Source organism: Scomber scombrus, chromosome 5 (genome assembly GCF_963691925.1).
Source record: "Scomber scombrus chromosome 5, fScoSco1.1, whole genome shotgun sequence".
Taxonomy (NCBI): Eukaryota; Metazoa; Chordata; class Actinopteri; order Scombriformes; family Scombridae; genus Scomber; species Scomber scombrus.
The window spans coordinates 18881361-18897260 of record NC_084974.1 but is presented as its reverse complement, the minus strand read 5'-3'; the positions used below and the strand labels follow the sequence as shown (position 1 = coordinate 18897260).

The 15900-nt window shown below is 38.8% G+C and overlaps 2 protein-coding genes across 3 annotated transcripts; both read left to right on the top strand.

Moving 5' to 3' along the window:
• Positions 1-362: 362 nt before the first annotated feature.
• or95a1 (odorant receptor, family 95, subfamily A, member 1) lies at positions 363-1737 on the top strand. The gene has a single exon (XM_062419696.1). It carries the CDS (start codon positions 363-365, stop codon positions 1314-1316), a length of 954 nt encoding a protein of 317 aa, XP_062275680.1. The 3' UTR covers positions 1317-1737.
• Positions 1738-2975: 1238 nt separating this feature from the next.
• Positions 2976-15511, top strand: p4ha3 (prolyl 4-hydroxylase, alpha polypeptide III). Of its 2 annotated transcripts, XM_062419695.1 has the most exons (13): positions 2976-3247; positions 4012-4166; positions 4287-4510; positions 6511-6660; positions 6744-6795; positions 6906-7069; positions 8129-8305; positions 10639-10703; positions 10948-11107; positions 11221-11283; positions 11654-11722; positions 12228-12324; positions 13670-15511. In XM_062419695.1, the coding sequence occupies exons 1-13, from the start codon at positions 3060-3062 to the stop codon at positions 13738-13740; spliced, it is 1635 nt and encodes a 544-aa protein (XP_062275679.1). In that variant the 5' UTR covers positions 2976-3059; the 3' UTR covers positions 13741-15511. The 2 variants fall into 2 exon arrangements, 1 of the variants encoding a protein (XP_062275679.1); XR_009925189.1 differs by having other exon boundaries at positions 11654-11863; positions 12228-15511.
• The last annotated feature ends 389 nt before the right edge of the window (positions 15512-15900 follow it).

Sequence of the window (15900 nt, the reverse complement as noted above, 5' to 3'; positions counted from 1 at the left end):
TTTTTATTGAACAAACATTATATGATAAGAAAAATCTAAAACTTAGTCAGTTCGTCTGACTGATGAAGACATTCTTAGGTGAGAGATCTTTAATTCTGAATGTGAAAATTAATGTTAAAAGTGCAAATGGTGTCTTTAAAAGGGATAATGAGGACAGAAGGGATCATTATCTTTACAAAGTTGTTATTTGTCTCTCACTTAGTAAGCTTTTATGAATTCTCCTCATCATTCTTCTTTATTATACTTATATAAATTACTGTGCTTTTTTTGAAGATGTATTGTAAATTCCACAGTGTGTATATAGGACTTTAAGTTATTTATCTCTTTGACAGGTTTGCTGCAGTCCATATGCACATGAAAAAATGCAGAATCTGACTGAATTTACAGCCAATGCAACATCCCACAAAAGCCTGTCTGTGATAATCAAGGTGTGTGCGGTTATCCCCTTCTTCTGTGTCTTCCTCTGTTGCATAGCTGTCATGCTCCACATCTTTGCATCTCACAGGCACTTTCTGGACACCACACGCTACATCTTGTTTGCCTACATGATGGTAAATGACACTCTTCAGCTCCTGTCCTCTGTGCTGCTCTTCCTCTTTGTCATGGGCCAGGTGAAATTTGCCATTGTCTACTGTGCACCTCTGCTTTTCATATCCACCGCCACTTTCCAGAACACACCCTTAATCCTGGCCACCATGTCACTGGAGCGCTATGTTGCCATCTTCTATCCCCTCCAGTGCCCGACTACCTGGCGCTCAGACCGCATCTGGATCATTATACTGTCTCTGTGGCTCATTAGCTGCATCTCCCCTGTCATTGACTTCTCTATCGGGAAACATGACCCTGCTGTGGATGTCCTCTCTACCCCTGTGCTCTGCAAAAATGCTGTTGTTAATTCATCTCCAATCCAGACATTATTCAAAGCTGCTGTTAGTGTGCTCTTCTTTGCAGTTGTGGCTGTCATCATCCTCTTCACCTATGTGAGAATCCTGCTGGAAACCAGAAAGATGAGACAGGACCGAGTGTCTGTGAGCAAGGCCATGCACACTGTGCTGCTGCACGGCTTTCAGTTGTTGCTGTGCATGTTGGCCTACACTCACGCCATCACGGAAAGTCTCATAGTGCTGCATGCCAACTGGCGACCAGAAGACATAGCTTTTTTTAATTACTTCAGTTTCATCCTTATTCCACGCTTTCTCAGCCCGCTCATCTATGGTTTTCGAGATCAGAGCCTCAGGGGCTACATTAGGAAAACTTTCCTCTGCTGCTCAAACAATGTCAAACCCTGTGTCAGAGGCTGCACGACTGCTTTTTAAACTCCTACATAAAATATACAAATCTCATGTGATGTGATGTTTAAAATGTTTACTTTATCCATAAACAGAACAAATGATAGTTTCATTACAATCTGAAGACTTACAAAAATATAAAAAAATTTATAAATGTTTTAAGAAATAAATAAAACAGAAAACGAAGATAAAATTTGTTACCAATTGAATAAAACTTTTGTACCCTCTGCTGCCCTCTGAAAGCAATCATAACCCCTTCCTTTTATGGACACATTGGCACCGTTTTTGAAGATAAGATCAACAGTTCATAGATCTACCTCTGTTAAATATAAACCAGGCAGTGTCCGTAAATCTGTCCCAGTATCATCAATAAAGATTACCCAATTGTGGTTAAAGGTCAAATTCAGTCTCCAAAGTTCAGATCACACAAGATTTATAATAAACTATGTGACTGGGTTTATATATCTTTAAAAAGATGTGCTTTGTATTTCAAGCCCTACTTGCAGATAAGCGCTGTAATATTTGGATGTAAACTGTGTATGAATTGAATGTGAATGTACATATACTTATCATGTTTGATTTTTGTCAAACCTGTGCTACAGGTCTCATGGGTTAAATATCTGAATGATTGAAATGTGTCATTTATTTGTGAAACTTTTGTACCAGTTATTATATTTGTTCTCTCTATGACAGGGAAACTATACAGAAGAGATATTAATGTACCACATAATTAACATTATTCTTTTATTGGGCATTTTTGTGTATATGTGTAATACACTAAATTATAAAATGATTCATTTGTTTGTTTGGGGGTAAAATAATAATAATAAGCTGTTTTTTGTGTTATTTTTCAGCATATCAAATTACTAATGCCATTATTTATTTTTTATTTTTAAGTCATTTTGTGATGATAATTTATCCTTTCTTACTCAACGCATTGTTTTTGTATTTTGTGATTTATATTAAGTGTCTGCTGTACCACTGTGTAATTTCACTTTAGGATTAATAAAGCACTCTATATTTGTATCTCACCTATCTATCTACTAGTGTTTAAATAGCACATATAATAATGGAAATAACACTGTACAGCCTGCTCTCTCTCTCTCTCTCTCTCTCTCTCTCTCCCTCTCTCTCCCTCTCTCTCTCTCTCTCTCTCTCGATCCACTACACTAATGTAGTTACAAAAAATGCTCAAATGTTTTAACAATACAGTAACAGTAACAGTAACAATACTTTATTAGTGCAGCGTGTTGTTCAGAGTATCAGCCTGCAGGTGTCACTTTATCTCCAAACTAAATACCAATATGCACAAGTATGAGATTCATAGTTAAAGTTTTAACATGATATAAACATATGATTTAAAAAGAAACAATAGAAAATATGAATGACACTGTGGTATAATTTATTTGTATGCAGCCAAACAAACTAAATGTGCAGCTCGTTTAATCAGAAACTAAAACTGGATCCAAACTCTTAAAGTAAAGTTTAATGTAGCCTATTCTTGTCATTATAGAGCTAATAAAGCTGTCGGGTGAATGCAGTCATGAGAAAGTAATTGTGCTTTGAATACAGGCTGCAGGTCAGTCCCATGCACAGAAAGCTGATCTCAAGTCTGAAGGGAGATCCCAGTGCGGTCTGCAGAGGCACGTTTCTGAATGAGAGGAGAGCCAGCAGGCGCAAACCCTGTAGATCCTCACTACTGCTCAGCACACTGAGAGGAAACAGTCAATAGCTGTGTCTCTGGCGCCAGCTTTATTCTCTGCGCTGGAGATGAAGTATATTTCATGTGTTTACTTAAGCTGGGGTCTTCTGGCTTCAGCTGTGATCCCCGTTTCTGTAGGTGAAATGTATACGTCGCTGCTGAACGTAAAGCAGGCGATCAGTGTTGAACGCAAGCTGATCAATTACCTGAAAACTTACATTGACCACGAGTTGGATAGACTGGAGGACATCAAACGGTGAGTGACAGGCATTTAGAGATTTTTGATAAGCGATAGCATTTAATGTCATTTGCATGCCAGAAATGTAAATATTCAGAAATGTCCACAGAAGTTTAGAAGAAGTGAAAAAAACCCAGAGATCTGTGCCTCTGAGAAACTGGAGAATTAAAGGAAAAATCCCAACTAATTCACAGCTCTGTTTTAGTTGGAGAAAAAATGGAATATCTCCTGACAGCAGAGACACAAGACAGATCAGTAGCTAACTCTGGAGCTCTTTCATAGACAATGCAGAATAAAGGAACACGTTTTTAGACATCATGATGACAGCACATGTTTACCAGGATGTGGTCACATTTTCTGATTCACAGCTGGGAGTCCTGCATCCAAATCAAATAAAACCTCATTTGGATGGAATTTTTCTGACACAAAAATTACACCAAAACCACAATATCACCATATTTGACTTCATATTTGTTTTCATACTGTCCAAACCCATGAGGATAACAATAATTTGAAGGTTTTTATGGATGGTACATTCCACCAGACAGAAACCTTCATAATACTTTAAACTCAAATACAAATTAGTGGGTCAATCAACAGTGTATTTGTGGAAGTAACTGTGACACCATAAAACTGCCTCTAATTTTATGGAGGGGCCCTTTTTATCTTGCAAGTTAAAGCACAAATTGATCCACTTTTATTCATCTGCTCTAATATAATGATGATGACGATATGGGTTTTCCTTCCTGCAAGTTAATCACAGGCTCTTTTTTTCCCTACAGTTTTTATGCTAAAGTGTCTGACCTGCACGCTCAAGTTTTAAAAGGTCCTGCGACTGCAATGACAAACCCACTGGTGGCTTTCACCCTGATCAAGCGGCTGCAGTCAGAGTGGCTGAATGTAGTTTACAGCAACGAAGCCATGGAGAACACACAAGGTTGGCGTCTTTACAGACACATCTGGTGCTGATAACTAAGCACCCCCTCCCCTCCACCCACTTCTCTGCTGTCACCACCCAACCCCCCCTCGTTCACCTTTTGGCCTTTCTGCTGTCCAGCCCTCAGGTCCAGTTACGAGGAGGAAGAGGCCGATCTGCCCAAACTGGAAGACCTCCAGGGGGCCGCTAAGGGGCTGATGAGGCTGCAGGATGTGTATGCTCTTCAAGTTCCGAGTCTTACGATGGGTCGTTTCCAGAGAGTCACTAATGGAAAACCTATTGATGTCTGCATGCCTGCAGTGTCTGTCCCCCTATCTGGTGATGACTGCTTTTGGGTTGGAAAGGTACACCATGAATTACCTTTTATATCAAAGAAGTCTAAAAAGTCTGTCATCCTTCTTAAAAGTAAGCTATGAATGCTCATGTGAGTTGGTGAAATGGAGAGAATTTTGGAAGATGTTGCTCTGAAAATGTCCAGCCCTGATTAACATATCATTCCAAAGGTCTGCAAAATAGTTTAATTCCAAATCTTGTGTGGTAGAAATCCAGACAGTCAGCACTGGAAAAAAATGATTTCTTCCCATTACGTGCCTGGGAATCCTTTTTATTCGAAGATGAATACACAAGCGATTATACAAATATACTGAAAGAAAGAAGAAAAAAAAGATTTCCACTGTTTATGTACAGTGGTAATGTGTAAGGGTTTGGGCACTGTGTGGGAGAGAAATCCTCCTGTATGGAAAAGACATTATGTCACGCAGCAGAAGTCAGGAAGTGTTTGGAGCTTAGAGCAGAGCTTGCCTTCACTTGTTTGGAGGCTTGGATTATCTGAGACTATCCGTAAACAAAGATGTTTAGTTTAAGGGTGTTGTCAGCCTGCACATGCTTTTATATGGCTCTTAAACTGCTCATCTAAACCAACAGATGTTTGTAGCTTGTCTGTTGCTTTGGGAGAAATTTGAAAGCTGTTTGAATTGTTGGGGGTAGCCATCCTCTAACCACTGATGCTTCACTTTGGCAATAAAAATATTTGCAGATGTTTTCTTATTAAACTATTTTTAAGGATTCATTGGCTCTCCAGCCTATGGCTGTAGCTCACAAATTATGGGGTGTAATGTTTTGAAATGGCTGTAAATGCATGGCAGGGAAGTTAAGTCAGCGTGTCTGATTAGGTGAGTTGAGTTTGTGTGTGTAAATGATACACTGGAATTCTAGTTTGTTTGCTGTGTGGAGGGATAGTGGCTATACTCTGTGATGGGAGGAGCCCAGTGCCACCCTGTCTCTACAGTATGTGGGTGCTGTCAGGCCTTTTCTCAACACCTACTTAATCAAATGCTGCAGGTCAATTCCAAGCAGGGTTAGAGAAAGTGTCAAGTATGAGACAGAACAGTGTTCATAACTTTCTAAATGTAAAAGTAATGCCTCAGGTGTTTCTTAAAGATCAACAGACATGTAACTCAATTTACAGAGATGACTGGATATCAAACTTCAACATTGTGCTGTACTGAAAGCTGACATCAAATGTCCCTGAAATTCCTGATTTATGCTCTCATACGACTGCTTTTGTTTAAACATTCATTTAGGGATGTTAACTAATTTTGTTTGTTTGTTTTTTCTCAACCTGAGGTGTCAAAAACTATTTTAAGTTATCTCTGATAACTCTGATTGGACAGTCTGTGTTTTGTCTTCTGTAGAGAAAGGTCAAATATGAAAAGCATATCTTTAAAAGCAATGTTCTCTCTGCTCATTGGTCAGATGTGTCTGGGGAAGGAGTGAGAATGTAAACACAGAAGCAAATTCCTGAAGAAGTTCCAATCTGCTCAAATATAAAGAAGACTAATATGTTGTTAGTCCAGGTGTAATCTCAGGTGTAATGACATTCTGCAGAGAAAATGCATGGAGTTATCTGATTAGTTGATAAAAAGAAAATTCATCTGCAACTATTTAGATAATCAGTTAATTGTTTCAGTAATTTCTCAAGCAATTTTTTTTGGCTCCAGCTCAAGACGTCAATTAAGGCTCTGGGAAACTGTAAGCATTTGTCAAGATTTACATTGTTATAAACTATTATTCTTTTATTCAAGAAAATAACTTTCAGATTAATAAATAAACAAAATAACTGTTGCATCTCTAGATAAGACGAAGAAAAGTCTGAATCAAAACAGACTAAATTCAGATGACGCCCAACCATTGCAGCAATCTGGCTCACATTTAGTCCTCTAGTGCCAGAACACGGCCAGCACTTAGCTGCCATCTGAATGAATGAGATGGCTGTCATAGACAAATATGATTTAAATTGCTAAATATCAGTAATTAAAAGTAACCCAGGTGTCACTTTACACAGGTGGCCTACGAGCAGGAAGACTATTACCACTCAGTGCAATGGCTGGAAGAGTCAGTGCGTCTCTTCAGGGGAACAGGAGGAGACTGGAGCCCTGAGAATGAGGGGACTTTAGAGGACGCTCTGGATCACCTGGCTTTCTCTCACTTTAAAGTCAGTGAAAGACTTAGAGAAAAACACACACTTGTTACATGTTTGATGAATAGCACTGCTCTAAATTCCTCTCGTTGTTTCAGACTGGAAACGTCTCCTATGCTCTGAGTCTGTCTCAGGAGTTACTCCATCATGGTAAATTTTTTCAGTCCCTTCACATATAAACAACTCTCTTCACTGCTGGTGTCTAATAAAGAAACATGCCTTATAATGTATGGTTATTCTACTTACATGTTTCTCCTCAGATCCAATGAATGGAAGAGTTTTGGAGAATGTTGAGAAATACGAGAAGCTGCTGGTTGCAATTCCGCCCAAATCAATCAGGGGTGATGGGCTGAGGAGACCCGCTTCCAATTATTTAAGGACCAGAGACACTTATGAGAGACTCTGCCAGACTCAAGGCTCCCAGGTATTCACCGACATTAGTCACTCTGTGCACATGCTGAGTATCATGAAAATATTAGGGCAGGTCAATATGACAACTAAAGTAACCTTAATTGTATAATACTAACCAAATGTTAACAAGGATGCTCCTTTTTCAATGCATGTTTATTCACATTTCAATGCATATTTTATTCGAATTGTTAGTATACAGTATAGCCAGCTGTAAGTGAAATGTAGAAAAAGGATGTTTCATACACAGTTTCAGATCAGAGCAGGAGTATATTCTTTCATTCAAACCAGAAGTTTTCAAAGGTGCCCTTTTCTAAGCTTTGTCTGAAGGGAGGCCCACATGCTCACACTTTTAAAACACCTGATTTAAATCATATTTTGTTTATCAGTCAGTTCTCTTGTTACAACCTTTATCCAAGAATGTATTCAGAAGTCTGGGACTGAACTTTTCTCTGCCTTGCATAACAATTTAAAGTTGCATTTTCTTTTAAAGGGGAAATATCATGCTTTTTATGATTTTCTCTCTTTTATATACCATTATAATATCAGATGTCTATGTTAAACATAGTCTAAGTTCAAAACTTGAGGTGAATGTATGTAAAAATGCTGCCTTCAAGTCAAAAGCCTTGCAAAGTTACCTTCCCCATCAAATGTACATCAAATCATTCACACATGCCCACAAATGGTCTGTTCAGCAGTCTTTACTGCTAAGGTTGTTCATGATTACTACGGCTGTTACCCACCCATGACTATAGGTTGTTTTTGCTGGTCTGAATTGAAGACATACTGGGTTTTTTCTTGTGAGCCCCAGATATATGAGTTTACAGTTTACAGTTTCTAGATGGAACTTAAAGAGACAGGAGCAAATAAAGAGTTTTTTAAAACTGTAAGTCATGCAAAGACATACCAGTTAAAGCACCAGAGTAAAAATGTAGACCTGAAAATCATGATACGTCCCCTTTAAACTTATGTGGTTAGAGAACAATTCGGGGACAAATTGCTTGCCGATAAAAAAGAAAAACAGTTCTTGTTTTGACCTCATTAATGAACTTCAAATTTATGTTTCTCCTAACAGCCAATGCATTTTAAAAACCCCAGACTATTCTGCGACTATTTTACCCATGGCAGTCCTGGGCTGCTACTGCAGCCAGTAAGACGGGAAGTGCTGAGCCTGCAGCCTTATGTGGTCCTGTACCACAACTTCATCACTAACACAGAGGCTGAAGACATCAAGAGAGTCGCACACCAAGGAGTAAGTGCCAGCAGTCTACATTTTTCTCATTACTTGTGGTTAAAAAAACTCCCAAAACATTTGTTTCTAATATGTCAGCTTTTGAGGAATTCTGAAAAAAGCCACATTTTTTTCGATCAACACCAAGCTTCTTTTTTTTTTTAGTATATCCAATAAGATTTTCCAGAGGCTGTGCTATTTTTTCCCACATGGGACTCCCAAAACAAAAGAGTTTATAAGAGTCTGTTGCAGTTTGTTGAAGTCAACAAATAGTTGGACTGTAACATTTTGTTGTTGACATGATGAACATCTTGTACCTCAAATAAGTTACACAGTGTGGCTTTATACATTTGTATTAATAAAATGATATAAATATATTGGGGAAACTAGCCTCTGTTAATGTTTCCACTGCTCTATTACTGTGGATGTTTTCCCACACATTTCTATTTTCCTTTTAGCCTCCTAGATATCTCCCCAGCTGTCAGTTTTCCATAAGAGGTTAAAACTATGATCATATTGATAGCCCATGACTGACTTTAAAATTGACTTTTCCCTTGTAATGCAGTCTTTAATAGGCATATTTACAATGGCCTTTATAAACTACCCCATCGATTATAGACTGCCTTCAAGATGGCTCTCAGTTTGTATGCAAATGCTGGCAAGAGCTGTGCATTTATAGGAACTGCAACTCATTTTGCCTGATTGAGATAAGACCAGTACTCACAATCTCATCAGTGACACTGTCTCCAAAGTCGCTCCTGGACAGAAAGCATCCATCAACAGAGCAGTGTAAAGCTTTTTCTTTCACTGCAGAAAAAACAAGTTTTCCTAATGAGATGTTGTTGTTGTCATTGTGCAGTGCAGCATTTAATTGTTTGAGAAATTGTGAACAAAGCTTTCATCTGGGTCATTTAGTGTTTCTTGTTCTAGCAAGTGCACTGAAAACAAAAATGATCTTTGAGTCCAGAGACAGCATTTTGCTACAAGAGCATGACTCCAGATTGAATTTATTTTTATTTAATCAAGAGGAAGGGTGTTCACGAAAAACATCTTCTATAAATATGAATCATTACTTAGTTATCCAGTCTTGCTGTTGGGCTCTCTGGCTGCTGGAGTCCAAGTCATCCATGTACCTTTTCTGCTGGAAAGATCCTGGAAAGACCATATTGAGGAAGCGTTGGTCTGCTTCCAAACATTTAGCAAGGCTTTAAGGAATGAAGGATACATCACTGTGAAAACATGACTGAGAGCCTCAAACTGTACACATGATCCTGCTGGGCTCTACTTGAAAACTCTCATATTGCTTTATTATCTATCTGACAGAAACTATCAATATTCTGCTCATTTAAAAGCTACATTGCGTTGTCCTCAGAGCTTCTTACAATACGCTGACTCAGTTCCTTTAGGGAATATTTGGCGGCCTAGCTCAATTGGTGCCTTATAGTTTCTGTGAGGTTTTGGCATTGTTCAATGAGTTTTCTATCCTTTTGCTCAGATGGAAACCCTTGTATTTATTTCATCATTATGTCAGCTTGTGGGTTGATTGAAAACAGGCCCACAGTACGTCATTAGTTTGGAGCAGTGAGCAGCATTCGTTACCAAGAGCACGGTTTACACTTAGTTCTTTCTGGATCCCATAGCCTTATTAGAATAGCGTGGGATCCAGCAAGAACACATATCTGTTGTTTTTAGCAGAGTAAAGGTTTTCTTGGTGATGAACTGATAGGTGAAATGACAAGTGGACTAAGTTTTATAGTATTTTCCCCTCCTTTGAAATGGTTTGTGTCTCTATTGGCATCATCAGAAAATTATCAGATTTCTGCATTAGAGCATTCTACCAGTTTTTGTACACAATGCAGACTGAAAAATCATGGATTAAATGAGCAGAACACAGTGTGACGAGTCCGCAGTCTAAATAAATCACAGAGGCTCAATTTTTAACAAGGGTAGTCCAAAACATCTGGTGTTACACAGACTGCTTTCCATACTCAGATTTCGAGGTACACTTTGACATGCCTGACTGTTAATGAAGTCAGTGAATACTTTTATGCATATTTTGCATTCTTAATATTGATATTATGTCAAGAGTTATCTTTGGTTCACTAACTCTTACGTCACCTACTCAAGACTAGGCATGCAAGATGAGATCATGAATACTTTGGAAACTGTGCTTTTGCCCATTTTTAAATTGCATTCTTGATTTTGTTCTTATCTGCTCTCAGTTTTGCATTTTGAAAAATACCACTGGGTCAAGTGTTTATGCTGTTAGATTTTGTCAGGGCTTGCAGCTGGACATCAAAGCTTGGCTGCTGTAACACAAACATGAAATGCCCTTTTCTCTATTTGCTCATTAGTTGAGAAGATCTGTTGTGGCAGCTGGAGAGAAACAAGCAACAGCAGACTTTCGCATCAGCAAGAGGTATTCAAGTGTACTCTGTTAACACCCTGTTAATGACATTTTGTTTGTTATCAGTCATTTGAATCATATGTCTTTCTGCAGAGTCAATTAAAACACATTTATAAGAGCAGTACATTTCCTACCAAGTATCTTTCCATACGATAAAGAAATCTTATATTCAATCTAAATCAAAAGAAGAAAGTAAAAATGCCTAAAAGATCAACAGGTCTTGATGGATATGTTTAACAATGTGTCTTATTTCTAGTGCATGGCTGAAGGCCTCAGCTCACTCCATTGTTGGGAAGCTGGACCAGAGGATCTCCATGGTCACAGGTCTGGATGTAAAGCATCCATATGGCGAGTACCTCCAAGTGGTGAATTATGGGATTGGTGGCCATTATGAACCTCACTTTGACCACGCTACTGTAAGTTACAGACTTGTTTTATGGATTCTAATACTTGATTACAGTTTATTTTACGACATTTATAATGAGCTGATATAAACTTTTAATAACTGTCTGCATTTTCATGTAACCAGTCATCTTCGAGTCCTGTGTTCAAGCTGAAAACTGGGAATCGAGTGGCAACCTTCATGATTTATGTAAGTGAAGTATTCATCTAACCCACTTATGACCTTGTATGGTACAGATAGCTGCCAGAGCTTCTTGGGCAGATTCCTGTTGGCTGTCCTAAAGTCTAATTAAAAAACAAAGAGGTCAGGCCTTGCTCCAGACAGACTTAGCTTTTATAGATATTCTGTCATGCAATAAACTTAAATCAGATATTTCCAACCTCCATTATACAGTTTACTCAAGTATTCCTGTCCTTAAAAGCATCTGTTTTTATTATTATCAAAATTGTGAAAGTGAAAGTGGTTATAAAGAGAATGGGGTTTATGAGCATCTGTAAACAGACAGAGTGGCATTTCATAAACACATGACACAACTCTGAAGGATTGCCTTTTTCCACAGCTCAGCTCTGTCGAGGCAGGTGGGTCCACAGCCTTCATCTACGCCAACTTCAGTGTTCCTGTCGTGGAGGTAAAGGCTCTGCGGATGTCTCAGATGAACTAAAAGCAGCCTCTTTATGTCTGCATGTCATCATTGCCTGAAGCTAGAGCATTTTCACCTCACTCTGCGCTTCACCCGCATTCTCTGGTGCAGCTGTCAAAATGCTAAAAGGTCAGATCATAGCAACCACAGCCATGAGATTTCTTACTACAATACTGCTATTGTATGGTCAAGCCTCAGTGGAGGTTGAAGCTATTTTGGATTGATGAATGAGCTGCTGTGGAAGTTTACAGTAGCAGCCATCCCTGTCATTTGACCTTTCACATTTCGTTTGACTGAGATCTCATTTCCTGGCTGTCTAACGAGAAAATAACTGAACTTCATAAACTTAGGATGACCAATAAAATAATGTAACTCTAGGAGTGGTTGTTCTTGGCTCTGCTTCCTATTTCCTAATATTTGTCACATAGGTTTAGTTAGAATGCAGCTTTAATTGAAAAGTTGAGACCAAATAACTTTTTTTTTTCAATCACAGAGAGCTGCCATCTTCTGGTGGAATCTCCATAGAAATGGTGAAGGGGATGTAGACACCCTGCATGCTGGATGCCCTGTGCTTATTGGGGACAAATGGGGTAAGTAAATGGAGTCAATTCAGCATATAATGTGAAAATGTTTCCAAAAATAGCCAAAATGTGATGTTAATATATAAATATAACAAATCACATGAATTAGTGTCACAAGTTTTTGCCTCATCATCATGGTCAGTCTCTGATAGCAGTTATCCAGTGTTCGGCATTCTTATTATACAGGAGTCCATCTACGAGAGCTAGGGCACATCTGTGCTGCATTATGCATTTAGAGATGTCACAGAGTGCATTTCAGACACTGAGTGCTCATCTTGGAAGCTAAACATCTGCTGCGTATTGGCAGCTGAAATGTGTGTCAGGGACCCAGTTAAACTAACAGAAGCATATTAATCATCACAAATAAGCCACAGAAGCATTTCCTCCCTTTATTTGTTTCATTAAACTGATTCGGAAATTAGATATTAAGGCTGTAGCATAGATATATGTTTCTCAAGCTGATTATTCAAAGGTGTAAAAGAAGCCTTAGCAAGAATAATTTTATTTGTATTGTTTTTACAAACAATGGCATTGCTGGCAATGTTGGTCTGTCTGTCGATTAGCCCATGTCTTTGGTCCAGACTGAAATATCTCAGCTATTGGATGAATTTCCATGAAATTTTTTACAGACATTCAATGTGTTCAGAGTGTATATCGTGCTGACGTGGGTGACCATCTGATATTCCCTCTACTACTGCTAACATGAAGTTGACACAGCTGTTTTTAGTGAAATATCTCAACCATTATTGCATGGATTGCCATGACATTTGGTACAGATTTTTATGGTGCCCCAACAATGAGTCTTAATGATTTCCCTTGACTTTTCCTCTAGTACCAACAGCAAGTCAAAGATTTCACTTATTTAATGAAATATTTAACTATACTATTTAACCATAATATTTATTGTTATCAGACGATGTTTTCTACTGACTGATGATCCTCACTATGAAGTTGACATTTAGAGTGAAACGTCTCAACAACTGTTGGACAGATTGTTATCAAATGTGGCACATTATGCCTTGCTCAGATTTAATTGTAATAACTTTTATGACATTCCCACTTTTCATCTAGCGACATCATAAGGTCAGAATCTAAATTTGTTCAATAAAGTTTTGACCAATCGCCTGCAAAACTAATGATATTCTCATCAACTGTAACTTAACTATGTGTTTTGATCTAATTATCAAATTAAAGCATGTTAACATGCTAAACTGAGATGGTGAAAATGGTAAACAGTATTAAACCTTCAGTAACTTTTATTATTAGCATTTAGCTGTTCCCATGCACAGTGTCACATAGCTGTTGGTATGGCTGTAGACTCTAGCATATTTGAACAACTGTCTTTGTGTTACAGTGGCAAACAAATGGATCCATGAGTACGGACAAGAGTTCAAACATCGCTGCAGCCTGAATCCTGAAGAGTGAGAGGGGTGGAGCATTAGCTGGGCCCCTTGGAGTACAAGAGCCAGCCTTTACAATTGCGAGGCACACTTGCAGGCGGAGAGTAGGAAGCAGCCAGAAAGTGAGCACACAGGCAGGGGAGGTGAGAGCTGTTGAGGGGCAGCCTGCATCTGTGATTGGAGCCCCAGGCCCCAGGGAGCCAGGAGCATACAGCGGACACTGCTGCAGTGGACATGGATAGCACAAGGCTGAGCTGCATTTTGGAAGGTGGGGTGGAGGAGGAGTGGGGCAGCTGGCAATCAGCCCCAGGAGGCCAAACGCTCTCTTACTTTTACTGGCCAGTTCCTGTGGATGGAGAGAGGCCTCTGCCTTTACACACTGTGCTGGTTTCAGTTAACTGTGCAGGGCTGTTTGCCTCTTGCCCACAGTTTGCTTACAAACTGGCATCTTATGCGGCACTTTTTCTACACAGGCCCTCTCTAGGTTCTGTCAATACAAATGTTCAACACAGCTGAACTTTGTTTGGACTCTCAGAACTTTATTTAAAATGTGTAGATGGCAAAGTTTACATATATCTAATGTGCCTGGCTGAGCCACAGTGGAATGTGTGTAAAATGATGCACAGAATAAAAATAAATGCTGCTTTTGGATTTGAATATTGACATCAACATATGTGGGATGTTTCAATGTTTCAATGAAGTGCTGAAACAACCAAAGAATGTGATACTCTACAGAGTAGAAAATTATTTCGTGACTTTAAGGGTAACATTTGTGATTAAAAACACAATGTTTAATGTACTTTTCACATGCTTTTCTGTTTGGTTGGTATGCTGCAGATTATCTAAAGAGATTTTTGGTGAAAGTTCTTCTCTAAGCCATCTTAGACCTCAGCAGTGCAGTTTAGACTGGTGCTATGAGTCAAAAGGAACGAGTCATTGTGAGCTTGGCTGTTTATTCCCAGCTGACTGAGCAATGTGGTCATCACTGCCTGTGGGAGACTGTTACAATTTGGTTCATTGTAACCGACTGACTAAATGGAACAGATGAAGCAGATCTGGCACTTGTTGAACTTCAGAGGCTGGTTTTCATTAATCATGTTCTGCACGCCAAGTGATATAGCTCCCGTCTGCTTTGTCTACTTCATGTCTGAACTCACAGAACAAACTATGTCTGCATACCATTCCGATATCTCAGATATCTGTCTAAGTAGGCCATAGCTCATCTTAAAACTGAGTGAGGTGGGAAATGCCCAGTATTAAAATTCACTGTTGTTTTTTGGGAAACCCTGCTGCTTGATTGGCAGGGATTGGTGAGACTGAAAAATAAGGGTGGAGACAGAGGGATAATAACTCAGCTTGCCCAGAGTGATACTGTATACTGTAGGTTTTCCCTTCCAGCTCACCAGAGTGTACACACACAGACCCACTCCCCATGCCCTCTTACTCACAGAAAATATAAGAACAGTCCATCTACTGGATACATGCTGCATATTCCTGTGCACAGCAGGACTTGATTATTTTCCCTCAGAGTTGATGGATAAAACGTCTCTCTCCTTCTAATAAGTTTCACTGCAAAATGAGGTTCATATCACTAAAAAACACTATAGCTACATTTAGACTCAAGCATTTAAGATCTAATTAATTTCAATTAAAATATTGGACACTATTTTAAAAAAAGGGTTTACAACTACTGTGGTCATATTGATAGAAATACAAACTGCAGAGATGTGTATAGTTATGTTTTATTTCCTATGCAAATGTGTAAATGTGTTTTTCTTTTCATTTTGACTTGTCAAACAAAATAAACTTCCTGGAAGGAATAGAGCTTGAAGTAATCTTTGCACTCTTCCTATACACTCTCAGCCACCCTCTCTGTTACCATGATCACCACAACAAACATGAGAGAGAGAGAGATGAGAGAGTTTTCACCACCAGCATGTTTGACAACTACCTAAAGCATACATGACGGTACCTCAGGTCTACATCAGCACATTGCTAAGTACATATAGTATTTCTGAACATTTAAATACAGACTTTTCAACATTTTGGGACCCTTCTTAACTTGTGAACATGCTTACAGCTACACGATTACTTACAGAGTTAGTAAATGTACAGAACTGATACTTGAGATTAACAAACTGCACAGCAACAGCAAAAGAGTCAAGCAGAAATACAGCACGCAGGT

What these genes read in the sequence shown, in the direction of transcription:
- or95a1 (XM_062419696.1), top strand. Translation starts at nt 363, where the DNA reads ATGCAGAATCTGACTGAATTTACAGCCAATGCAACATCCCACAAAAGC.
- p4ha3 (XM_062419695.1), top strand. Translation starts at nt 3,060, where the DNA reads ATGAAGTATATTTCATGTGTTTACTTAAGCTGGGGTCTTCTGGCTTCA. An exon ending in AGACTGGAGGACATCAAACG is followed by an intron (nt 3,248 to 4,011) that starts GTGAGTGACAGG and finishes TTTTCCCTACAG; the next exon opens with TTTTTATGCTAAAGTGTCTG. An exon ending in TCAGTGTTCCTGTCGTGGAG is followed by an intron (nt 11,723 to 12,227) that starts GTAAAGGCTCTG and finishes TTTCAATCACAG; the next exon opens with AGAGCTGCCATCTTCTGGTG.